The sequence below is a fragment of the Taudactylus pleione genome, unplaced genomic scaffold (assembly GCF_031769625.1).
Source record: "Taudactylus pleione unplaced genomic scaffold, aTauple2 ptg000244l, whole genome shotgun sequence".
In the NCBI taxonomy this organism is placed as follows: Eukaryota; Metazoa; Chordata; class Amphibia; order Anura; family Myobatrachidae; genus Taudactylus; species Taudactylus pleione.
In genome coordinates, this window is record NW_028284646.1 from 14,744,867 (window position 1) to 14,770,829 (window position 25,963).

Here is a 25,963-nt window from a genome sequence, read left to right on the forward strand (position 1 = left end):
TATGGCGAAGCAGGGTGGTAAGAGGCTTAAAGTCTAGATGTGATTTTTAATACATCTGGGTGGTACAATATTATAGTATTAATAAGCAAAATAGAAGGTTTTAATGATAATACTTGGCTCAATGCTGTAGATGGACATCAGCAGTGATTCCATTGATCAGCAATGATTCCTGGGGGAGCCTTGTTGCAAAATTTAGTTAGAATCATGCTGAAGGTGTCATTTTACACCTGGGTGTCTAATAGAGGCTACCCTGTATGGTTGTAGCTACTTTTTATACCCTTGGGGGCAGTTATTTGGATGCGGTGGCTCCCCAGTTACAAACAAAGAATACATACTTTAGTTTTCTACTCTATTTCTCCTTCATCCACTAGGGGACACTGGAGTCTCAGTACAGTGGGGTATAGATGTGGGATAGCCGAGAGCTGGCACCTTTAAGAAAAAAACTGAATGGTAGCTAGCTCCTCCCCCTCTATACCCCCCTACAGATCAGTCTAAAATTTGTGCCCTGGGAGCTGGACCTATTCTCCTTAGGGCTCTCTCTCTCTCATGATATCTTCAATCAGCAATTGAGGACACAGACAGGCAGCTCACTGCCCCTGCCTGTCTGCGCCGTTGGAGCTGCCGGGGAGACCTCACCGCAGCTGCTTGCGGTGTGCGCTGAGGTCTCCTGCTACAGAGACCTCAGTCTCTGGGGAGTCCCAAGACGCGCTGCATGCGGTGTACATCGCGGGCTCCCACAGCAAAAGCCCACCGCCGGCAGCATAATGCAGAGACAAGGTTAGTGAGTCCAGGACATTAGGCGGGCATAACAGCAAGCGGTCCGCTAGCGCTGAAAACGGGCGCCATAGTGGGGGGCGGAGCCTAATGTGTAATTCTGCTTCTGCCTCCCAGCAACCCCAGAACTTCCAGAAGAAGGCTGGTGGCCATTTTAGCTACTGCTGCATGAGGCTGTCTGAAGCCCGGCTCTGTAATGGAGTCATGCTAATGTAGCTGTTTTAACAGCATTTATTACACAAATAGAGAACACTGTTCTTCAGAGCAGCACTGATAAGGTCATAGCATATCTCCCTCTATGCCCTTTCTCTATTTCTTTATACTGTCTCTGTGTTGTCTCACTGTCCTTTCACCTGGTTGTGTGTGTATATGACAGTGATAGATTAAGCATGTTATGCTAAGGCTGCACAAAATGCATTCTCTTGCAAAGATTGTACAGAGATATTCACTCAGAGGCAGTTTAATACTTCTCTGCTATGTGATAAGTGTGTTTTACAGACTGTCTGCTACTTCACCAGTGCAACTATACAACTAACATCAGTTATATATAACCTGTCTACAGAGCTTAAAGCAGCTCGCAAGCACAGAGAGGTGAGATCAGCAGTGAGGTTGATCCTTACCTGTTCCTCCTTATGGAGAAACAGACATGATGAATGGGGGAGACTGAGTATGTGATTACCCTGATCCCCAGCACCGCCCTAACCGACAACCAGTGTGTGTGTGCCATTCTGATACCTGACAACTGTGCTGATGATCCTTAAAAGAGGCTCTAAACCAACTGGGCTCGTTCATTAGCCGGGTTGGTAGAGGGGTTCACAAAGGTGATGTCCCAAATGCATAACACGCCCTTATTGTGCAAGGGGTTGTCATGGTTATAGTTGCCTGGGTGACCATTGTAACCTGCAGTCCCATCTTCTAATTTCCCTAATAACAGACTGATTCAAAATCCCGTCAGATGGGATGAATCAAAGTAAGATATGCAGGCATTAATCACTGTGGTACGCCAGGTACTACATGTGGAGATCTTAGAAGTGGCTGCTAAGACCGTCTATCTTTAGTAAAAGGACAAAGACAGACGGCAACTTTTCCAGCGTCTGAGGAATTGGATATTCTATCATCAGCGTGGAAACACCCTGATAAAAAGTTACATATATCGAGGAAACTTTTATTTATTTATTTTTTTCCAACAGACAGCAGGAAAGTATGTGACCAAGCCCGTCCTCTAAGCATAGTGCCCTCCGCATAGGCAGTTATCAAGAGGAGACATAAGGCCGTGTGTATAACTGACGTTTAAACTCCTCCAGCAGTGGATCCCTCTGTGTCCCGTCTTTCTAATAAGACGGGTATTACCTGTACCAGGTGCAGTTTCCATAAGGACACATATATCAGAAAGTTGGAAAAAGGCTCTAAAAGCTTGGGCTAAGCAACTTTCAAAGGGCCTTAAGGCCGGGGTATAAAGATCAAATTGCTGAATCAGCATCTTTCCTTGGGGAAGTGGAAAAACACATATCTAGTCTTTCGGCTAGATCCTCGACTCTAGCTATCTCAGCTAGAAGAGCCCTTTCGCTGAGACAATGGCAAGCAGATGCGGAATCCAAAACCGCATTAGAGGCTCTTCCTTACACAGAAGAAGTTCTGTTTGGTACGCAGTGAGATAAGTGAATCTCAGAAAGCAAGACCGTCCTTTCGCATCCCAGGAAAGTTTAGAGGTCGCTCCAGGGGGGCTCCAGTTTTCTCACGAGTTCCAGAGGTCGTGGTAGAGGTCCTGCGTCAATGTCCCAACGGGACAAGACCGCAGCTAAACCCACTACGTGACGCTCTCCTCTCTTACTTGGGGGTCCCCATAGTGGGAGCTCATCTTCTGAAATTCGAAGAAGAAGGGTTCCAATCCTGTCTGGACGCTTGGGTCAGGGACATCATTATTCAGGGACTAAAGTTGGATTTCAGATTCCAACCACTTTCTCGATTTATTCACAAGGAAGAAATGCACAAACTGCTATTGTCTCAGGTTGTAGTGACTGTTCCGACTTATCTATGAATTTTCAATTCAAATGGAGTCTTTCCAGTCTGTTATTTCACCAGAAGGACAAGTTTCTTGTGTCTTTAGACATAAAGGATGTCTACCTCCACATCCCCATCTGGCCACCTCATCAGACTTTCCTTCGGTTTGCAGTCCTAGACCCTTGCCTTTCGGTCTTCGTCGGCACCAAGTGTGTTCAAGAAGGTAATGGCAGTTATGATGACACTGCTTCAGCTTCAGGGGGCTATGATGGTCCCATACCTGGACGATCTCCTGATCAAGGCTCCGTCAGTAGATCATTTGCTTTTGGATATTCAATTAACTTAGAATCTGCTCCTACAACATGGATGGATTCTCAAATTCCAAAAATACTCTCGAACTCCAATTTAACGCCTGCTATTTCTGGGCGTTATCTTGGATACAGTGGAACAAAAGGTGTTCCTCCCGCATTTCTTCCATTCAACACAGGGGGCATCTGCTACTGCGACATCGCAGAGTATCAGTACATCTGTGTACTCGCCTTCTAGGGGAAATGGTGGCGACCTTCGACGCTATTCAATAAACAAGGTTTCATACTCGTCCATTTCAATTGGACCTTTTCTCCCAAAGGTCGGGGTCCCATCGTTTTCTACACCAGCCAGTTCTATTGTCTACCAACATCTCTCATTTGGTGGTTAAATCCCTCTCACCTGTGGCAGGAAGACTGTTTGCAGTGGGGGTTTGGATTCTCCTCACCATGGACGCAAGTCTGAGAGGTTTGGGGGGCTGTGACTCTGGGAAGACACTTTCAGGGTCACTGGACTCAGCGGGGGACAATTCTGCCCATAAACCTCCTAGAATTGCGGGCAGTGCTCTATGCGCTCCAGCTAGCTCATCCTCTGTTGCAGGGTCAGGCAATCGGAGCAAGGCGAGCTGCCATGCGGAAGGTAAATCTAATTCCCCTTGGGGCAGAGAATTTCGCAATGGCGTTTTCAGCGATCTTCATCCCAGCAGTAGAAAATTGGGAGGCTGACGTCCTCAGTCAGCAGGGCATTCATCCGGAGGAAGGGTCGCTCAATCAACAGGTATTTCTCCAGTTGGCCCAGGGTTGGGGTTGACCTCAGGCTGACCTCATGGCGTTGAAATTGAATTACCAACTGCCAGTTTACTGCTCCCTAATGAGGGTCCAACAAGCAGTTGCAGTAGATGCACTGGCAACGCCCTAGCTGTGTCAGTGTGTATACCTGTTCCTTCCATTTCCACTTATCCCTCGGCTGAGCGAGAGTACAGGGCTGCTTCAGAGAATCAAGCGAGAGAACATCAAGGTGCTACTAGTAGCTCCAGATTGGCCCAGACGAGAGTGGTACTCCCACCTACGGGGTCTGTTAAGAGACGATCCATGGCCGCTTTCTCTACAAGACTACTTCCTTCTTCAATGTCCAATTATTATCAGGACTTAAGGCGGCTTCGTTTTACAGTGTGGCTACTGAAAGGGTCATCCTCGGGAATAAGGGAATTCCGTCCAGTGTAATACCAACCATGATTCGAGCTAGGAAGGAAGTCACGTCTAAGCACTATCACAGGACATGAAGACGTACGTAGCCTGGTGTGAACGCCGCAATTCACCTCCAGAAATTTAAATTGTCCCACGTCCTTCTCTTCCTGCAGGCCGGTTTATCAGCAGGCCTTCGTCTTGGTTCCTTAATTGTGCAGGTATTGGCGCTGCTTTTTTCTTCCAGAAAAAGTTAGCATTATTATCGGATATCCAGACTTTTCTGCAAGAAGTAGTCAGGATTCAGCCTCCTTTAGTGCCTCCAACAGCACCATTGGACTTGGATTTGGTCCTGTCTTATTTACAGTCTGACATGTTTGAACCTTTACAGATGGTGAAATTTCAGTTTTTGACCTGGAAGGTTGGTTTACTGCTTGCACTCGCCTCAGCTAGGCGTGTGTCCTAATTAGGTGCTCTATCTTGTCGTCCGCCTTATCTAATTTTCCATGACGATAGAGCGGAACTACGTATACAGATGCCCTTCCTTCCTAAGATGGTATCTGTCTTTCACATAAACCAGCCGATAGTGGTTCCTGTGTTTAGATATGAGTCTCCGGTCTCTAAATCTTTAGAGGTTGTAAGAGTGCTCTGGATATATGTCAAGAGAACTGCTTCTCTCCGAATGTCAAATACTCCTTTTTGTTAGGTTTGATCTGGCGCGACCAGGTTTGGCCGGTTTCAATACAATCCATTTCTAGATGGATTCGTCTGACTATCAGACAGGCTTATCTGGAGGCTTCAAGACGGCCACCTATTTCTATTACAGCGCATTCAACGCGCTCGGTTGGTCCTTCTTGAGCGGCTGCTCGAGAGGTTTCCTTCAACCATCTTTGTCGAGCGGCCACTTGGGCAGGCAGACATACTTTTATAAAGTTTATCGTTTTGATACTTTTGCGGCCTCTGCTTCGGAGTTTGGCCGTGCATTTTTGCAGGGTTCTCAGCGCTCTCCCACCCAGGATGTGAGCTCTGTGACGTCCCCACTGTACTGAGACTCCAGTGTCCCCTAGTGGATGAAGGAGAAATCAAGATTTTGGTACTTACCGATAAATCCCTTTCTCCGATTCCACAGAGGACACTGGACGCCCACCCGGTGCTGTTCTTCCTGCATACGTTATGGTTTTCCAGGTTCAGACGATTGGTTGTATCTAGGGTCTGATTAGAATTTTGTTAATTTCTATTATAACACTAATTATTACAAGTTCATGAATGCTGTAGCTTTTCTATCTCCTTTCTCCTTATATGTTCCAGCTTCCCTCAGGCACTATTTATTTAGACTGACCTGTAGGGGGGTATAGAGGGGGAGGAGCTAGCTACCATTCAGTTTTTTTCTTAAAGGTGCCAGCTCCCGGTTAATCCACATCTATACCCCACTGTACTGAGACTCCAGTGTCCCCTGTGGAATTGGAGAAAGGGATTTATCGGCAAGTACCAAAATCCTGCTTTGATTGCAGAGGGCAGTAGCTCCCTGGTTATGGACCTAAACAAAGAATTGTGTTAGCTCTATTATATAGATTGTACAAGCAAACCAAGGCTATACGCCTGCCTATTTCTGCACATTCCGCAACTTTCTCAGCAAATGTTGAACAATGACTTATGTTCCACAAGTTAGTGGATACAGATGTTCTGCTTCCAGTATCAAAGACATACACTGATCAGAATGTGGCAAGAGTCACGTACCCACTGTCATTAACCCCTACTGGTACAATAAATCCTTTCTTATACATTCTCATATCTCTAAACCGGAGATGGGTTGTAACAGAACACAAACTTATGTTCATCAAGACATTTTATAATATTTTTTTTTTTTATTTCCAAAAAAAATTAATTTTGTAATTCGCAGAATATTGGAATAAGTCTGTTCATGTTAAGTTTAAATAATTAGGACCAAAACAGCAGTTTTAATAAAACCCAAATAGCGTAAGATCGAATGCTGTCTTAAGGGTAAAGCAGTGCTAGACAGCTGCTCCACTCCTCCTCCTTGATCTGAATACTATATCTATTAAATATATTCAGCTGCATGCAGTTGAATGCAGACTTGCATGTACATCAGTGAGACTAGATATTATCTATTCAGTTGTATATGCGAAAGAGAGATGAAGCAATGTTGAGCTAATGTTCATGTATACGTATGTTACCAAAATCAGCATTTTCACAGGGACAGAGGGAGACCATAAGAGTTAGTCTAAAAAGTGTAGTTATTCCAATAAGCAACGTATGTGATTAAGGGATATATTTATTAAACAAAATTTGCATGAAATCCCCCAAAAACATCATTTTTGATGGGATACTCACAAAATATAAGCATCCACTGGAAGCACTACTGTTTCTATGGGATGTAGTTAGCTAGGATGCCGCCAGTCTAAATCCCGACACTGGAAGTCTGACATGGAATTTAAGATAGGCGTCGAAATACTGACACCTATCTTAATCCCAATGCCGGAATACAGACAAGATGCCAGCCCGAATTAGGTAAACCAGTGGCGCTTGTTAGCTGTTAGTCGCCGGGAGGAGGGTAGCATAGCGGGATTAGCGCTAGGTTTGGGGGGGGTAGGGGTTAGGGCTGGGCACCCTTGGGGGGGGGGTTAGGTTTAGGCACGAATGGGGGAGACTTAGGTCTAGGCACTAACGGTTAGGGTTAGGCTACAAGAAGGGAGGGTAAGGGGTAGAGGGGGGGAGGGTAAGTATACTTACCTTACCCCTGTCAGGATACCGACCATCGAAATGCCGCTGTCGTTTTGACAGGAGGCATCCCGACTGTCTGTATTACATACCTATTCCATTTTTATGAGGGCTGATAGCTTTAGCCCCGTCAGCTAACAATATCTTAAGATGCTCCATATCGCATAATTTACTGGAAGAGGGATCCTCCGGATCCCTCCCCAGTAATAGCCATTCATGCATGTGCTGCCTGATGACATGCATGCCCATTAGGCAGCCTGTGGTCCTGCAGTGCATAGTAAAGTGATTGCTGATACCAGGGCCGCAACTAGGGGGGGGGCTGGAGGTGCACGTGCACCGGGTGAGCTGCTGTACCTGGTGCCAGTGACCTCCAGCCCGGCGCTGCAGAGAGGCTCCAAGCCGGACGTCCGCTGGTAATATTTATTACCAGCGGGCGCCCGGCTCCTTCTCTGCAGCGACGCGGTGGAGCCGGAGCCGGAGGCTGGAGTTCTCTCCCGAACTCCAGCTTCCGGCTCTCCCCACGGGCACTATGGGGGAGACGTCATGACATCTCCCCCATAGTTCCAAGGAGCAGCCGGCGGACCGGACGCGACGCTGGATGCAGGAGCGGGGTTCAAGGTAAGTATTTTTTTTTTTAATAAGCTGCACTATAGGGGCATTATTATGGGGGCAGGGGCATTACCACAGGGGCATTACTATGGGGGCATAGGCAATAAGGGGCATTACTAATGGGGCATGGGCACTACAGGGGCATTACTGTGGGGGCATGAGCACTACAGGGGCATTACTGTAAGGGCACTACAGGGATATTACTATGGGGCATGGGCAATACAGGGGCATTACTATGAGAGCATGGGCACTACAGGGGCATTACTATGAAAGCATGGGCACTACAGGGGCATTAATATGGGAGCATGGGCACTACAGGGGCATTACTGTATGGTGGGCACTACAGGGGCATTACTATGGGGGTATTAACATATGGGCATTACTATGGGGGCATTACAATATGGGCACTACTGCAGGGGGAATTACATGGGGGGTGCCAAATTACTGTCTTGCCCCTGGTGACAAAAATCATAGTTTCGGCCCTGCTGATACTATCCCTTTACATAACATAGACAGGCTCCTATTGGAGCCCCTATCCCTGGATTTGATTTTTAATACATCCGGGTGGTGCAAAATTTCTTATTTGCGGCAATAAGAAATACTAATTATCGGTTCTAAAACCTGAAAATAAATGGGCCCCTAAGGGCACAAAGGAAATTCCTCACTAGAATTGATTTTTTTCAAGCTCTCATCTCAGCTTGCTGCCATTAATCGGTAGACTGTGGTCAGATAGATTTGCATATTACTGCACACTTAAACAAAACAAGCAACAGTACAATTTGTAAAATTTTGTGTATGAAGGAGGAGTGCTAATATGTCTACTGGCCAGATCTCCTTAAAATATAAATGTATGCAAGAGCATGTATGGAAGATCTCCAGGAAGCTATGTGCCCCAGAAAAAAGCCAACCGCATTAAACTCCACAATATTGTGTCAGTTATGTATAGAATAGTCTATTACACATCAGTGAAACTGGCAAGATTGTGTCTAAAAAGGTCATTACTGAAAGACAGTACTGTCTGAGAGGTGGCAGTCTTCCATTTTTATTTTTTTATTTTTTTTAGGCTCCTGCTGGAATTCGGGTTCTCATGAGCTGCACTCACAGTTACTACATAGAAGAAATGGGTATCTTTCACTTCTATATGGAACATCCTATTCCTGCCTATCTAGTGGCGCTGGCTGCAGGTCATCTACTTCCAGCGGATATTGGTCCAAGGTAAGAGCACTTCTGGTAGTGTTAGGGCTCAGCTTTTGCATTGATAATTAGTTAACTGTTTCATCATCACACTCTATTGCCGTGTGTGTGTGTGTGTGTGTGTGTGTGTGTGTGTGTGTGTGTGTGTGTGTGTGTGTGTGTGTGTGTGTGTGTGTGTGTGTGTGTGTGTGTGTGTGTGTGTGTGTGTGTGTGTGTGTGTGTGTGTGTGTGTGTGTGTGTGTGTATGTTTTGTGCAATTCATAGGACTTTGTCTTTTTGCTTTTTCTTAGTTTGAAAATTTAGGATCTTAAGGAACATAAGGGGGGAAGTATTAAGCATACTTAAGAGTGGAGAAATTGTCCATAGCAACCAATCAACTTCTACCTATCATTATATAGAATGTACTTGATAAATGCTAGCTAGAAGCGTTTTGGTTGCTATGGGAATCTTAACCACTCTTTAGAAGGCTTGATACAGCTCCCTCATTGTGTCTGAATGCATGGTCCATTTGTCTAGAACAGGCTTGTCCAACGTAGTTCCTAAATACATTATTCCAGCAAGGGTTAATCTATAATTAATAACCGTGCCCTCAGGACTGGGCTGAACAACCTTCTCTCGAATCCTTGTATTATTTTAGAAATAACCAATGTAATTGTGCATTTTTTTAAATGTTTTGCCAAATACTTTTTACACTAATCTTGATTGAACTTTGCTTTTCATCATAGAAGTCGGGTGTGGGCTGAGCCCTGTGTGCTGCCTTTAGCTGTGGATAAGCTTGGTGGCCAGGTCGAACAATGGCTTCAGGCTGCAGAGAGTTTGTATGGCCCCTATATCTGGGGAAGGTAAGGCCAGATACATATAAATGTTTATTACTTAAGTAGGTATACTAATGAGCTTAGCTGTATATGGGGGTAATGTGTGTGCTACGGACACCATGGGCCAAATTTAATAGGGTGAGAGTTTAGAAAATGTGAGCGTTTAGCAGTAAACTCTCACACTTTTTAAACTCAGCCAATGTAAGAGTCTGAGAACATGCAAACTCACATGTTTTTAGACTCAAAAAAACTCTCACGATTTAAAGTGTCATCCAGATGTTTTCCCATTTTAAAAATAAAACTCAACCAATGTGAGAGTTTACTGCTAAATGCTCACATTTTTTAAACTCTCACCCTATTACATTTGGCCTAATATCCACCACCTGGAAATGCTAGAAAGAGTTACACTTCTCCGTCCATAGCCACGGAGTGCTGTAGGTGATCCATTTTTATCCAGGAGATCGAGTTTTTGGCCAGTATTGAATTGGAGATGAACAGCGAGCTACCAGCACACACAAGTCTAATAGCTAAGTAGAAAGAGAAAAGTGTATTGGAAGGAAAGTGTGTGCAGTGTCAGGATTTGGTGGAGTCAAAGTAGAAACTATTGTGGGTGAGGAGGTGTAATAAGGGGAGTAGGAAGGAGAGCCAGTGGAAAAGAGGGTTAGGGATGAGCAGTATGTACAGTAATGGAAGATATGAATTACCTTCTTCTTAGAGGAATGATAGTGTGTGGTAAGGTAGGAGACTAGTAGGCATTGGGAGAAGATGCAGTTGGGGAATCCCAATACCTTTGTCACTGGTAGCATAGGTATAGTGTTTGCAGTGGTACAGCATGGAGAGGGATTATGGAGCTCATTCAGAGCCGCTCGCAAGCGGTCCGATGTTTGTGCACTGTGCATGCGCCGCGTCCGGCATGCGCGAGGCCCGCCGAGCAACTGTAGTTCAGTCGCTATGGGGCTCGCAACAAGACGGGGCAGCTGTCGATGGTGAGTGACAGCTCTCCCCATTTTGTGGGCAGGTAGTGGGGTGGCTGAACAAACGCAGGCGTTCCCTTAGGAACCCCTGGCGTTTGTAGGGAGGGCAAACTGACATGCTACTGATGTCAGTAGTGGACTTCCTGCTCTATTAGAGCAGGAAGTCCACTCGGCCTTGCGGTAGCCTAGACCCTACCGCAGGGTCACTTTGCAAGGCCGATGGTCGCGATTATCGCGATGGTCTCCTGGCCGCTTGCACAAGCTGTGGGTGGTCTCCCACAGCTTTGCGAGCGGCCAGAGAAAAAATAAAAAATAAAATAAAAACCGCCCACAGACCCAGCGAGCAACGAGCGGGTCTGAATCCGTGCCCATGTCTGAAGCGTTATTAATTGTTTCTCCGAAAATCGGAAAAGACTTGTGGTGTCAAGACTCGTACTGGCCTGTTTCCCATTTGGCCACAGATAAAGTTCTGTCTATTAAATTTAACAAAGTATGTCTCAAAATTATCCATCCTGATCAAACAGGATTTATGCTGGGTAAATTGACTTGTATTCACCCGTGATATATATATATATATATATATATATATATATATATATATATATATAATATATTATTTTACAACTTTTTCGGAACCTGGGTGACACCTCTATTGTGTTTTCCTTGAATGCGACTAGGATGTGTTGTGTGGTGTTTTTTTTTTTTTTGTTTTTTTCCCTAAATCAAGTAATTTTTGAAGAGCAAAATCAGGATGGGCATGAATATGGTCACATTGTACATATCGAAACAGGGGACATGTAAAGTGTCATATAAAATCTCAGCCAGCACATAATAAAAATAAATGACTCAATGGCAGCTAGGAGCACCGCATCATAATAACCCAACACAAGCATTGTAAATTAAAGTGATAGCAAGTGAGGAATAAGGTCCAAACAAATAGTGCAAGACCCAAGCAATGAAGGATAAAGTTACAAATATATGTACATACATATGGAGACAAGTTTATTGGTCGACAATAAAAAAAACAAGGTAAACACATTCTGACATGTTGACATGGTCATAAGGATGACCATCATTCTGTAGGCATGTATTTAGGTCGACAGGGTTAAATAGTTGACAGTCAAAATGTCGACATTTAGCATGACAACACTAAAATTTCGACACCTAGTTTTTGTTGTTTTAGCCTAACCCTAAAAAAACAATTTTAGTTTCGACATGTTAACTGTCGACCTTTTGGCTGTGTTGACCATTTAACCCTGTCAAGCTAAATATATGCCTACAGAATGATGGCCAACCTAGTGACTGTCGACCTTTCTTTACTGTCTTTTTATACCACATACATATACATAGGTCTATGCCCAGCATAGAAAATACCCAAACAAACCTTAAAACCCTATAGCCAGGATGTCAGAACTGGACTGTAACATAAGGGCCTGCAATATACTACTAGGGATAATATAAATTCACTGAAAAAACTCTTGCAAACAGCGAACTACTGCTGCAGACGCAGTTCCCATTTTTATCAATGGAGACTACCATCTGACTCCTATGTACCAAACTGAAAAGTACTTTATGCCCATGTATGTCTGTTACTGCTGAATCTTCCTAATTAATTTTCCATGTAGAACCCCCTTTTCTTTTTTTTTTTTTTTTTTCTTCCCCTTCTAAGCTTGTCTCATCCAGTACCCTTTCTCCCTTGCCCTTCCCTGCCCCCTTTCCAGGTACGACATAGTCTTCCTACCACCATCTTTTCCAATTGTTGCAATGGAGAACCCATGTCTGACATTCGTTATCTGCTCCATCCTGGACAGTGAGGATTTCCTGCTTATTGATGTCATCCATGAAATTGCACATGGCTGGTTTGGGAATGCAGTAACAAATGCCAGTTGGGAGGAAATGTGGCTGAGTGAAGGGTTGGCAACTTATGCTCAGCGTCGCATCACAACTCTGATATATGGTGGGTAAACTAATTTGCATTGTATTACTCTCTTGCTATTTATTTTTCATAATCAAAATAAGACTGGCACTCCTGGGTCGATTCTGCTGCTTGACCTGAAAGAAGAGCATGATCACGTATTACTCATTATTATTTATTTACATTTATATAGCGCCAGCATATTCTATTGCTCTTCACAATTGGGAACATAGTAATATAAAAAGACTGGTTCTTAACAGAGAGAGAGGTTAGAGGGACCTGCTCTCAAGCTATCACTCTATAGGGCAATAGGAGTTTGATACATTAGGGTATGTGCTACGTATTGTATACTAATCCAGCCAGATTGCACGTTTAGAAAGTGCTTAGGCCATATGATCTATAGGGCATCAATGTTTAGGTTTGGCCAGTTAACAATGACAACACAAATGGTAATACAAGATACCTTCTTAAAACACAATTGGAATTAGCAGGCTAAGATCAAATAAAACTCACATTACCCATTTTAAAAGTAAAAACTAAGGGGGAAATTTATCAAACTTTCTAAAGAGGAGAAGAGGTGTTGCCCATAGCAATCAGATCTTTGCTTTCATAATTTAGAATGTACTAGATAATTATAGCTAGGATCCGTTTGGTTGCTTTGGGCAACACCTCCACTTGTCCTCTTTAGAAGGTTTGATAAATCTCCCCCTGAGCAAAATATTGTCGTCTACTTCCAAATTTGGAAATGAATTATATTATAATGTTATTGGCTTAAAATACCCATTATTGACCAAATAATATAAATATCACAATAACATAATCCAAGGCCAGTCCAATAATAATGGCAGTTAAACTTTCAGATATACACTCAGGGGTCACCTTTTTGGACATCCCTTTCTAGCACTGTGTATACCTCCCATTTACCCCAAGAACAGCCTGAATGGTATGTGGCATGGATTCCAGAAGGTGCTGGGAACAGTCCTTCTAGGTTTTCTTCCATTGTGAAATGAAAGTATCATGCATATGTGTCAGTTGCATGTTCAAGATGTGTATTTCCCATGTCACCACATCCCAGAAATGCTTTATTACATTGAGATCTGTTGACTGTGGATGCCTCTGAAGTACACTGAGCTCGCTGTCCTCTCTTTGAAGATTCCTCTCTTTCAAACGATGCAGCTCTCTAGTAGCTATTGTCTGGTGATCATTACTGATGACATACATTGTATGTATATATGGGGGGAGAGCTTTATGTGCCCCATCATCCCCATAATGATACCAACCTATAACGTTGCACCCTTGTTTGAAAGAAGGGAGTATAATGAGGCTTATTAGCAGCTAATATCACCCAACACTACAGGGTGGCACATTGTTCCTTATCTCCCCCTGCAGCGCTTATCCATCCAGCCTGGGGTTGCAAATGGTATTAAACACAATTTATTTTACAGTAAAAAATCAATATTCTTCTCCCAGTTCATTTTTTTTGTGTAAAGGTTGTACAACCTCGCCACAAGTACAGCGAATTGGCTTTTCACCCGAGAAATGCGAGAGATCCAATTAGAAGACAGTCACGCAATGTGTTGTATACGAATTTCAAAATGCAAACTTGCACCTAATTGGATTGACCCCAAAGAGTTTTTAGAAGTGTTGACTTGGCCTCCAAATTCCTCAGATCTCAATCCGATCAAGCATCTCTGGGATGTGCTCTAAAAACAAGTCTGATTCATGGAGACCCCACCTCACAACTTTAAAGGATCTGCTGCTAGTGTCTTGGTACCAGATACCACAGGTCACCTTTAAAGGTCTTGTGGAGACTATGCCTCGATAGGTCAGAGCATTTTTTATCTGATTAAGGAGGGGGCACTCTGTAACGGTGCCCCCCGAATGTTAGCATTACTTGTAATAAAAGCAGGCCAGACAACAGGGGGTACCAGTCGTTCACGTACTGGGCCCCAAATTCCTGAGGAGCCACCTGCACTGTGCCAGCCCGCCTCATAATGAGCTCAGCAAGTGCATATAAACCACAATGTAGCTTATGGCTGATTAGTGTGTGTGTGTGTGTGTGTGTGTGTGTGTGTGTGTGTGTGTGTGTATATGGGTACCATAAAAAGAAAAACATTTAAAAAAAAATCGGTGATATTGATGTTTGAATGTGACCAGCTCAAACGTAAATTTGCTTTAGCAGCAAAGCGATTAAGTGGTTTATGTATACAGAGGAAAACATTTTTACACAATTACACCACCAGCCTGAAATATTGAAACAAGGCAGTGTATTTGTTAAGTGTGCCATTATCTGTAAAATCTAGAGAGACTATTGTGCATGAAAATACCTGGAGATCTGCAGTCTGAAATACACAAACAAACTGCCCTGTCTCTAAATACTTGCATTGTCAAAGCCACTTGAGATCAGAATTTTTCCAATTCTGGTGTTTGGTCTAAAAAAATCCATCAACTGAACCTCTGGACCATGTCTGCATGCTATTATGCATTAAGTGCTGATCAGATATTTGCATTAACAAACAAGCTTACTGGAGTAACTGCCCATAATATTAATGTAATGAACCATAGATGACAATATATACACCAGATAACAGACTATGTAAAGATGCGGCAAATCATTCATCATAATATTGGCGCATCTTTACATCTTATAATAAAGATTAGCAATGTATCTGTTGACAAAAGCATGCTGTTCACAACAGTCTCCAATAAATTACTCCATTAAACTGAAACATCCAGTTCTCTGTTTAAAACTCCTTGGGATCAAAATGTAGCAATCAGAATAACTTTTGATATTGGCAAACACATGAGACATCTTGTAATGAGTTTTTGTTTCCCCTCTTGCAATAAATCAGAATAGTAATTTTATACCTGTCATATAAAATAAGCTGTAACGTTCTCACCAAAGATTCTCTGTGCGTAGCAGCAGTGCATAGAGGGCATCTCTGGGCTGCCATGCACGCTCCATTCATGCAGGCATGGAAACACCAGGTATGTGCTGGCCCACTGAGCTACATGCTACATTTAAATAGTTACACAGTCAGAAGAGGAAACCTAGAAATTCTGGCTTGTAGCCATATATGGCAAAGAACTTTTAACAAGATTTTCCTCCCCTATATCCTTTAGCAGTGCATCCTTCCCAAACTCCTATTCTCTGCATTTCTCATTTTATATAGTCATTTTTTATTGTTTTTTATTTGTATTATGTTTCTGCTTGGAAATTGTAGATGAAAATGAAGAAATTCCCAAATCAACCTCTCTTGTTGGAATTTGTAATGTATTTTACTAGGTTATGTACAGTATATGTATATTTTATTAGAGAATTTTCAATATTTAAGCAACTTCATAACTAATTGTTTAATACCAACATTTCCCCATGGTTTGTGTTCGTCAGGTGCTGCTTTCACATGTCTAGAGACCACCTTCCGCCTTGAAGCTTTGCACAGACAGATCCGAATCCTTGGCCAGGATACCCCATTCAGTCGGCTGCAGGCTAAACTGGATTCAGGTAAGGAAATAAGTCAGCGTGGAAACCTTGGAAGTACCAGAACTCTATATGACTGAAGGGAGTTTAAGGCTCCTTAGTCTGTGGATTGTAGTGATGTGTTGATTATAATGTACACATTAATGAGTTAACAGTACCTGAAAACTTGTCACTATTGTTCTGTATGATGAAAAAAAAGAAACTACTTACAGCATCCATTGCGGGTAATTGAAAACACCATGTGGTAGAGAGTGGCATGCAGCGAGCCTCTGCACTTCACATTTACTGTCAGGAAACCCTGACTCCTCCTGGTCTATGCCATGGTGGCTGCATGAAAGCCTCAGGTTATGAATGATCCCTGGTTTATAGCAGCCATTTTTTTTTTTTTTTTATAGGTTCGTTGTTTTATTTCTTCTTTTGTACTCCATCGGCATACAAATGAATGCATAAAGATAATGGAGTGCTTATTGACAAAAGAAATCCTTTCATTTAAAACATCAATTTAGTATAGAGCTATTTCAATTTGGAAAAAGATACAGATAAGTTCAGGTACTTTATGATACAAAATATTTATATAATTTACTGTATATTCAACCCCAATTGCATATTGTGGAACAAAAGTACCTTAAAGCTGGGATAAAACATAAGGAGTCAAACCGTTCCGTGAAAGCATGAAAAAAAGGGTTTTTTTGGTACTTGCCAATAAATCCATTTCTCCTTCATCCTATCTGGGGGACACTGCTACACCTTGGGGTATAAAAGATGTCAAACCAGGAGCAGGTTTCATAGTTTGTTGCTCTCTTCATTTGCTGTAGATTAAGCACTGCCTCTCTCAATGTATAGATTGCAGGTTCCATCATGATGATTTAGAGGTGGATGCAGTTTTGGCTGTGACTTTTGTCCTATTGAGACGCCCACTGGCAGCGGCACAAATCCGCCAATGTGTATACAAAGACGCACTATCAGCAGATCATCAGCCAGACCACCTGACATTGTCCCAGGGATAACAGGCGCCGGTGTCAGTGGGTTGCTGACACAGTCACGCCCAGCTTCTGTTAGCCACCTTCCAGTTACCACCCAAAAAGCCCATCAAAAGTACATGCATCCCACGGGGGGAACCATCAGGATGCATGTGCAGAGGGAAAACATTGGGCGTCCAACTGATAATCACCCCCTGTGCACTGTAAATAGTGTGATGACTTCAGGGCTCACATTGTGTCATGTCACTTTCATTATGTTTCTCTGAAGCTATTAGGTGGACACTGCCTCCCCCCCTCTCCCCCCCCCTTCTTTCTCTCTTCTATTCACTTATGCTTCTGAGTGTGGTTCTTTTAGCTCTCCTATGGGCTTGTTCAGTTTCAACTAACGTGCAGTGGCCTCATAGGGTGTAGAGGAGGAGGAGCAAGCTTTAAAAAAAAAAAAAAAAAAATGGAGTCTGAATTTTATGACTGCTTCTGGTTTGGTTCCCTCTACTGTGGGAGGTGCTACTGGGGGAGGAGCTATAGAAAAACAATCATATATACTTCTATATCTACTATTTATACATGTAGTTAGTATTTAAAAAAGCATTGCACAAAAAAGAGCCTTTAAAATAACTTATGAATTTTATTTTTATATATATATATATTATAATAAAATAAACATGCACCTTGATTAAGGGACGTGTGTGTCCCGAAAAGGTTGGGCTATGTATTGATCTCAATACACGTTTGTTCTTCCACTACCAGTCTCTGAGTGCTGCTGCTTGTCTTTATGCTGCATGTTTCCATTAATATTCCAGAGGGCACCGAGCACGTTGCCATTTTGAATTGAGTGCCGATCCAAATATCCTTATATATAATATATTTCTGACGTTTCGTGTCTTTATTGACCCTTTTTCAACATTTAACGTTTCAGTTTGGTGACTGTTCCAAGCATAAAAACATACTAAGCTTTTCACTGGCGTACATTTTTGAACTGATCACCACCTTGTTGGATTAGTTTTCTCCTCTTTCTCATTACTCCTGGCTTATCGTTAGGGGCCTTTTATTAGGCAAAGCTTATGGGGGTTCTTTGCTGGTAAAAAAGTGCCAAGGCACTCTGCACCACACTCTATTCTCCATGGTGATTCCCTAGTGCACTATAAAAAAAAGGATTTAACAAAAGTAAATTTTTATTGCAAAGTTATCCTTGTTGTCATTGTTAAAATACTATGCTCTTAAATGAGAACTTCATCCAGGGATAACAACCCAATGTATTGCCTTCCCTAGTGTGATGAGCATTTCAGGGGTCACTATCACTGCACCCCAGGCCATAATTAACAATGGAGTTCACTTTTCTATATGTTTACAGAAATCTAATTGGCAAATGGATTAACAAGTGTTTGTAAAATATCATTATCATTTTTTGTACTCTTTATTATTTCAAAAATGTTGTCACTTTTAACCATAATAATATTGTTAACCTTTTACCCCTAATTTTCTTTAGCATGACTGTCATTTCTCCAAAATTGTGTTATTTTGTGGAGTAGTTTAAACCCAAACCAATTCTAATTCCATTTTTTGTTGAATATTTTAATAACTATACCCCTTTTTAAAAAAAAAACACTTAAACCCATAATTGAGTGTCATTTATGAGCCCAGAGGATAAATACACTGTTCAATAAAGCTGGGTACACGCCTTACAATCCAGCAGTGTTGTGAGCAATGTAATGATATATCACACTATATAATCCAACGTATGTGCATTACATCCAATGGGAAGTTTCAATGAACGGTGGCCGGGAATGACGGATCGGGCATACACAATATATGATGTGTACGATATATAATATCAATCTGTGTCAGGTCAATAGATCGTATGGTGTGTACCCAGCTTAACATGACATTGCACTGCAGCTCTGTTAAAAAGTATTACCTTCTTACTAATTTAGCTATCTCAAGCTCCTCCCATAGCTTTCTTATAGGGTCCCATGAAGATTAAAGGTTAGAGATGTCCCTGCACCTGTGTATGGTTATACTGTATATGGGCATTTATATAATAATTTAGAAATGTAATATTTATTCACAAATTAATTGTTTAACTTGTTTATAATCATATTACTATTACATTAATATTTGTAAAGCTAGATTTTTACATATTTCCTTAACATTATATTACACAACTCTTTCATTCATTTTAACAAGGGGAACACCTATAATATAATTATTAATTTTATGTTAGACATTAGTGCTTATTCCACATACTGTGGATCTTTGATATGCAATTAAATAACCACTTTACCTTAACGGGAAGCCGGCGGACGGAATGCCGACCGCTGGCTTCCCGACTGCTTAATCCCAACAAGGGTTAAATGACAGCCGTCGAAATCCCAACGCCTGTCATTTTACCTACGCCAGGAGACCCGGCGCCCGGCATCCCGATCGAAGGACAGCCGCGGGAGGGTTTAGGTTTAGGGCTCCTGGGGGGACTTAGGGTTAGGCACCCCCCCGGGAGGTTAGGCTAGGGGAAGGGGGGGTTAGGGTTAGGCACCCCCTGGGGAAGGTTAGGGATAGGCACCCCCCCGGGGGACTCAGGTTTAGGTGGCGGGGAAGGGGGGGTTAGGTTTAGGCACTGGGGGGGAGGTTAAGGTTAGGAACCCTAAAGGAGTGTTAGGGAAGGGGAATTAGATTAGTTATACTTACCTCTCTAGACGATCAGGATTTCCTCCTGTGTCGGGCAGATGCTGTCGGGATTTGAACGCCGGCGGTAAATCATACTGATTCCACATTAACAGCACATTTCAATATATTGACTAATGATTGGTCAGAATACAAATGCGATTTTGTATTCTCATTGGATGGGGAGGGTGCTTGAACCCGGGAATCTTGAAATTCTTTTCAGCCTTTTTGACAAAACCGCAACTAAATGTGCGTCAGGCGTTAGTTACTCCCTCTGACATTTCCAGCTAATGTATCAATGCATGTGTTTAATATCAGAAAAAGATGGACTTAAAATGCAAGATTTAAATAAAAATTGTATGCATGACAAGTGGCTACGTTAGAGGGCATATTTATTATAAACCAGAAAGATAGTGGTCTTTATGCTAATTGTAATACAGGTTGAGTCTCCCATATCCAAAATGCTTGGGACCAAGGGTATTTTGGATATCGGAATTTCTTCTTCCGGGTCCATAGGGATCCCCAGGGATACCATGGGGGGATGATATGGTTGGAAGACCAGGCACCAAACAGTTAAAGCTTTGGCTCCCAGAATGCCCCGGGTCCTCCTCCATATATACCCCGCCCCTAGCCATAGGATTTCAGTTTGTTTGTTGCTGCAAGTTCCAGATGTACTGTTGTAACAGGGGACTGCTCAGGCAGTCCTAAGATTTTGATTGTTTTAATTTAAGATTTTTGAGTTGGCAGTACCAAGCGTCTGTATTAAGATGCATGTACTGCAACTCCATCTTCCTCCGCTGGGCGGCAACATCAGTGATTGTGCTGGTGATTTCGGCGGGTCTGGCTGAGCTTAGCTAGCAGCGAGGCTGTGACCTGGACTGCACCGGATGCTCGGAGATGTCAGGTAAGGCGATTCCTCTATTACGGGGAATCGCGCGCAGCAGTCCTTACTTCTGGTGTCAGAGACTCACCAGAAGCCGCTGCTGTAAGGACCAGGGATTGTCCACATTCTTACTACAGCCGCCGGGGCCCTTTCGTCTGACGCCGGGATCAGCAGCAGACGCAATCTGCTGCAATGAGGCCAGCATACATGGCTGGTTAATGCAGCTATGGGGAGGTGGGCAGTGCCCAAGCAGCTCCTCCCCCGACCCATACGCAGTCCCTATGAGGGTTTTGCACGTCTGCGTTGTTCTGCCTACCCTCCACGTGTATGAGATGCTCACGGTCCATGCAGTGCACCCGGTAGCTGTTGGTCTCAGGAGGGTCTGGGTCAGTCTCCCTGTATACCTCTCCCTTGGTTAAGGTATACGGTGTTCTATGTCCTACCATTCCTTTGCGTTGCTGTAGTGGATTTAGGCCCTCATTCAGAGCCGTACGCTCTGAGCAGAGCGCACGCTCTGAATGAGGGCCGCCCTCCATGAAAATGGAGCGTCCTCCTGGACGCTCGTATAGCTGTGGGTCACCACCCACAGCCTATACGAGCATGCATTTTGATGGCCGCGATGGTCGTGAGCCCCGGAGTGATTTTGGCTCTATCAGAGCCAAAATCACTCCCACTGACATCACTAGTGATGTCAGTGGGTCGGCTTCTGACGGGAGGCGTTCCCGTGGGAACGCCCCCGTCAGGGAGGCACGCCCACCAAAGGGGGCGTGCTGTCATTCAACATCGACAGCACGCCCCCTTTGATCAGACACAACGAGCGAAGGACTTTCCTTCGCCCATCGCGTCTGGCGCATGCGCACGACGGAGCTCCCTCCGTCGTGCGCATGCTCAGTGCATAACATCGACCCACTTGCGAGCGGACAGCCGCTCGCGAGTGGGTCTGAATCAGGCCCTTAGAGCCAATTGTAATTATATTACATGTGCATTGTATGTGACTGTCTGCTAGCTGCTGACTGATTTTTATTTCTGTCAATTATAACCATCGCAGTTATTTCTTTCTGAAGTACTTCACATTCAGTGAGATTTTGTGAAGGCTATCGCATAACTTTGCGATTTTGCCTTTACTTTGAGTATGTCGAAAGATAAAGGGAAACAGGAGGGGGATCCACCTGTGCTGGTTCATGTAAATCATGTTTGTGTGTTGACTGTTATAAAGTGCCACCTTACCAGTCCGGGTTACCTGTTGTTGGAAAAGAGCCATCTTGTAGTCACATTGCATTGTTGCCTTTGGAATATTTGCATACCATAATGAAATATCTAGGGAATGGGACCCAAATCTAAATACAGAATGCATTTATGTGTTATATATACCTTATACATACAGCCTGTAGGTAATTTTATACAATAATTTCAATAATTTTGTGGCTCAAACAAAGTTTGTGTACATTTATGAAATTCATTTGTTTCATATTGTATAAAATTACCTTTAGGCTTTGTGTATAAGGTGTATATGAAACATACATGAATTGTATGTATGTATGAATGTATGTATGCAAACTTTGTTTGAGCCACAAAATTATTAAAAATATTTGTACTTGTGTACTTTACAGACTCATTGCAGAGAGAACCCAATGAATGTTTTAAATGGTACTTGTGTACTTTACGTACACAAGTACCGAAAGTTGTCCCCACCTAAAGAAGAAGGTTGTCCCCTCGCGGGCTCGGTGGCTCTCTACGCTCGCCACAACGTTATATTCCCCCTCTATGCCCACTTGGTTGGTAGGGAATGACACTGGGAGTGACGCTGGACACTGGCTGATGACGTCAGGGTCCTCTCTGTGAAGGGGATTTAGACATTACCATGATTGATAATAATAATTAGTGTAAGACACTTGGGTTCTCTCTGCAATGAGTCTGTAAAGTACAAAAGTACCAAAATATTGTATATAATTTTGTGCCTTAAACAAAGTTTGTGTACATTGATCCATCAAAAAGCAAAAATTCACCATCTCAGTCATGCTAAAAAAAATAAAATAAAATCTGTATTTCGGAATATTCCGTATTTTGGAATACAGGTATTTGCATATGGGAGACTCAACCTGTATATGTTATTGGGTCTACTATAATCCTAGATAGGTGTGATATGCAAATTTATTCAACGCTAACTCAGTGAACCACAGCTCAGCATCTTAGTGTCACTTAAAACAGTTATGACCTGCAGATTTTATTACTATATGTAAAAACTCTCTTCTTTATCCCCAGGTGTAAACCCAAGTAACCTCATGAATCTATTCACATACGAGAAGGGGTTCTGCTTTGTTCACTATCTGTCCCAGTTATGTGGTGACCAGGACAACTTTGATGCCTTCCTCAGGGTATGCGCATAGATCACATTTTCATTGAAAATATATTATAATTATAATATATCATGGATATGAGGGTGGCTCAATCAGTAAGCTAACAAGACTTCTCACATGTGTAATGTTCTGTATTTCATTCTAATTTCCTGCCCGGCCAGAGCAGGTAGACCACTGCTTCCTCTCACGACCATTAGACTGCGCCTCATTCAGTCATACTATCAAAACATCAGTTGTAAGATGGCGGGGCTGGCAGAAACACGGTCAAACATTGAGGTGCGTAGTATGATCGGATTTTTGTGTCTAAAGGGCACATCAGCAGCTGAAATGTATCGCCAACTTGTTGAGGTCTACGGTGAGAACGTCATGTCACTGAAACCGGTTTGGGTTTGGTGCACTGCTTTTGATAATGGCAGGACAGACATTCATTATGTGCAGCGATCTGGCCAACCGAGCATGTCCACCACAGATGACAATTTGTGCTGCATTGAAGGCTGATTCAGGAGGACCGTGTTAGCAATATTGCTGATGAACTGAACATCTCAGTGGGTACTGTGCACAATATCGTTCAAGAGCAACTGGGGTACAGGAAAAAGTGTTCACGCTCGGTACCGAAGCAAATCACAGAAGTTCACAAAACCAATAGCCAACCGCATGTGTCAGTTGTTCCTGCACTACCATTGGGAGTTACTGGACCACCCTCCCTACAACCCTGAACTGGCACCAATTTATTTCCATCTCTTTGGACCAATGAAGAAGCACCTGGGTGGAAGGCGATTCGCAACTGACGGTGAAGTTCAGCAAGCCGCCATGTCCTGGCTTCAGGCACTTGACACTGATTTCTTCTATGCTGGGTTAGATGCCCTAGTATACCGTTGGAACAAATGCTTAAACAAGTATGGGGACTACGTAAAAAAATCTGTACAAAGGCCATATTATTGTTTATGCGTATATGTACGAGTTGCAAAAATTTACGCAAAAAGCGGTCTTATTACCTTATTTATTGAACCACATTATGGTTTTTCTTCAGTACTGTACTGAGCTTTGCACAATCGGCAAATAATTCTGACCTTCTCTTCTGCAGGATTATATTGAGAAGTTTAAGTTCTGCAGTGTTGTAGCTCATGATCTGCTGGAATCTTTTCTCGGCTTCTTCCCTCATTTGAGAGAGGAGAGTACTGCATACAGTAAAGGTGATTTGAGTTCTGAATAAAGCTGGCATTACTTTTCATATGTACAACATAACAAAACTTTATGATGTTTTTCACCACTTTCAGGTTTGGAGTTTGATCGTTGGCTAAATGCTCCAGGGCCTCCCTTGACCCAACCAGATCTTTCTCAGGGGTCTGTCTTCACTTCATCAGTGGAAGAGTTGAGTGAACTATGGATGGCTGAACCCTTGGATATTGAAGCTGCTGCCAATTTTGCCAATATCACAGACTGGCAAACCTTCCAAACTGTGCTGTTTTTGGACAAGATTTTAGATCAGTCTCCACTGCGGCCAGGTGACCTCATATGTTTGTATATTTTTTGTATGTTTAGGAATGTAGTTTGAAAATGGGATAATTTATCACCACAGAATATTCAAAATAAATCACAAGCTGCTAGAAAAATTTTCTGACAACAACAATGCATTGGTTGACATTGATACCTGTGCAGGAACGTTGGAAGGTAGAAATATAAAAATAAATATTTAAGTCTTCCCAAAGTGACTTATGTTTACTAGGATTTTATGTATATTGACATCTAAGGTGGGGGGAGGGGTGAAATATACATATATCATATAGATAGATAGATAGATATAGATATAGAAATTTCTTTTTTTTTTTTTTTTCTTTTTCACAAATAGATAGGATTCACTCACCAGGGCTTGTAGTAAAAAAAGGCAGGCTTTTATTCCATCATGATTATAGTTTCAGGTGCATGTTATGTCGACGTTTCGACCGCTAAAGCGCGGTCTTCATCAGGACACCACCAGTGCAGAAGACAGACCTGTATATATATATATATATATATATATATATATATATATATATATATATATATATATATATATATATATGAGACCCATGTATATGGAGATACATATAAAGTGAGCCCATTTTGCATAAAAATGTCACATATATTCTATCTTCCACACAGTCCATGTGTCTGAGCAAATGGTTTATTGCGGTGAATGTGCAATATTTGTTTGAATAATCATTTACTTTAGCATGGTTAGTCTTTTAGCATGAATTAGGGTCAAAATTAAAAATAGAAACCATTTTATAAACTTAAGTCCTGTATTGTGTATTTTCACCAAATGTGACATAAAGATTTTATTTTCTAATAACATCTTCAGCATAGGATTTATGTATTTGCAATTAATTTGTAGAATTTTAGGTGTTTTATACCAATACTATATTAGTGTAAAATATGTTTCTTTAGTGGCAACTAATTTTGTTTTCGTCTATTTAAAGATTTTTCCTATCTATGAGACAATGTATTTATCTGTCTTTCTGTCTGTGGGACACCACATCCATGGTGTGTAGAGAATGCTCTGCAGAGCTATCGCATCACTCTTATTTGAAGCTAAGCCCTCCCCTTTACATCCCATCAGCCCCTATAGAGCCAGAAGAAATCCAGTTATATTTCTGTGCTATTGTATACAGTAGGTGCAGGAGCACCTTTGCAAATTATGAGCCTAGAAAAAGAAATCTAAGTTCTCTCAGTACTGCATCTGCCCCTGCAATCTCCAGGTCCAGCGCAGGAGTTTTCTGGTTTCCGCTATATGGGGGCTGGAAGTGAAGCCTGTCTCTCTCACTGTGGTTGTGATTGCGTTCGCAACTGTTCCTCTCCCCAGGGCAGCGTTTGAGAGTGCTAGGGCAGTACTTTACATTGCGTCTGGCTTCTGCTGTTGGCAAACGCCCCCTAAAAACACAATACAGCCCTGGGCAGTTCTAGTAGTCTTCTGGCGCTACTTGTCTGTGGGGGAGCTTTCCCACAGGGAAGGCTTGTTGGTACTCTACTTGGCTGTTATGAGCCGTCGTGACAGCTCATATCTGCTGCAGGTTCTGGCCAGAGCTGAGAGAGTTAACAGGCAACGACAGCCAC

At 42.7% G+C, this 25,963-nt stretch overlaps 1 protein-coding gene and 1 non-coding gene across 2 annotated transcripts in view; both read left to right on the forward strand.

Annotated features, from left to right (window-relative positions):
- RNPEPL1 (arginyl aminopeptidase like 1) overlaps positions 1 to 25,963 on the forward strand; it is a 60,332-nt gene that overhangs the window by 12,410 nt on the left and 21,959 nt on the right. The window contains exons 3-9 of the mRNA XM_088479732.1: positions 8,677 to 8,828; positions 9,533 to 9,649; positions 12,318 to 12,553; positions 15,903 to 16,016; positions 22,776 to 22,888; positions 23,955 to 24,063; positions 24,148 to 24,375. Of these exons, the coding sequence (XP_088335858.1) occupies positions 8,677 to 8,828; positions 9,533 to 9,649; positions 12,318 to 12,553; positions 15,903 to 16,016; positions 22,776 to 22,888; positions 23,955 to 24,063; positions 24,148 to 24,375 (1,069 nt within the window). The remainder of the gene's footprint in view (positions 1 to 8,676; positions 8,829 to 9,532; positions 9,650 to 12,317; positions 12,554 to 15,902; positions 16,017 to 22,775; positions 22,889 to 23,954; positions 24,064 to 24,147; positions 24,376 to 25,963) is intronic.
- LOC148516711 (U8 small nucleolar RNA) lies at positions 1,372 to 1,507 on the forward strand. The gene has a single exon (XR_015879401.1). It is a non-coding gene; the product is annotated as a U8 small nucleolar RNA (small nucleolar RNA).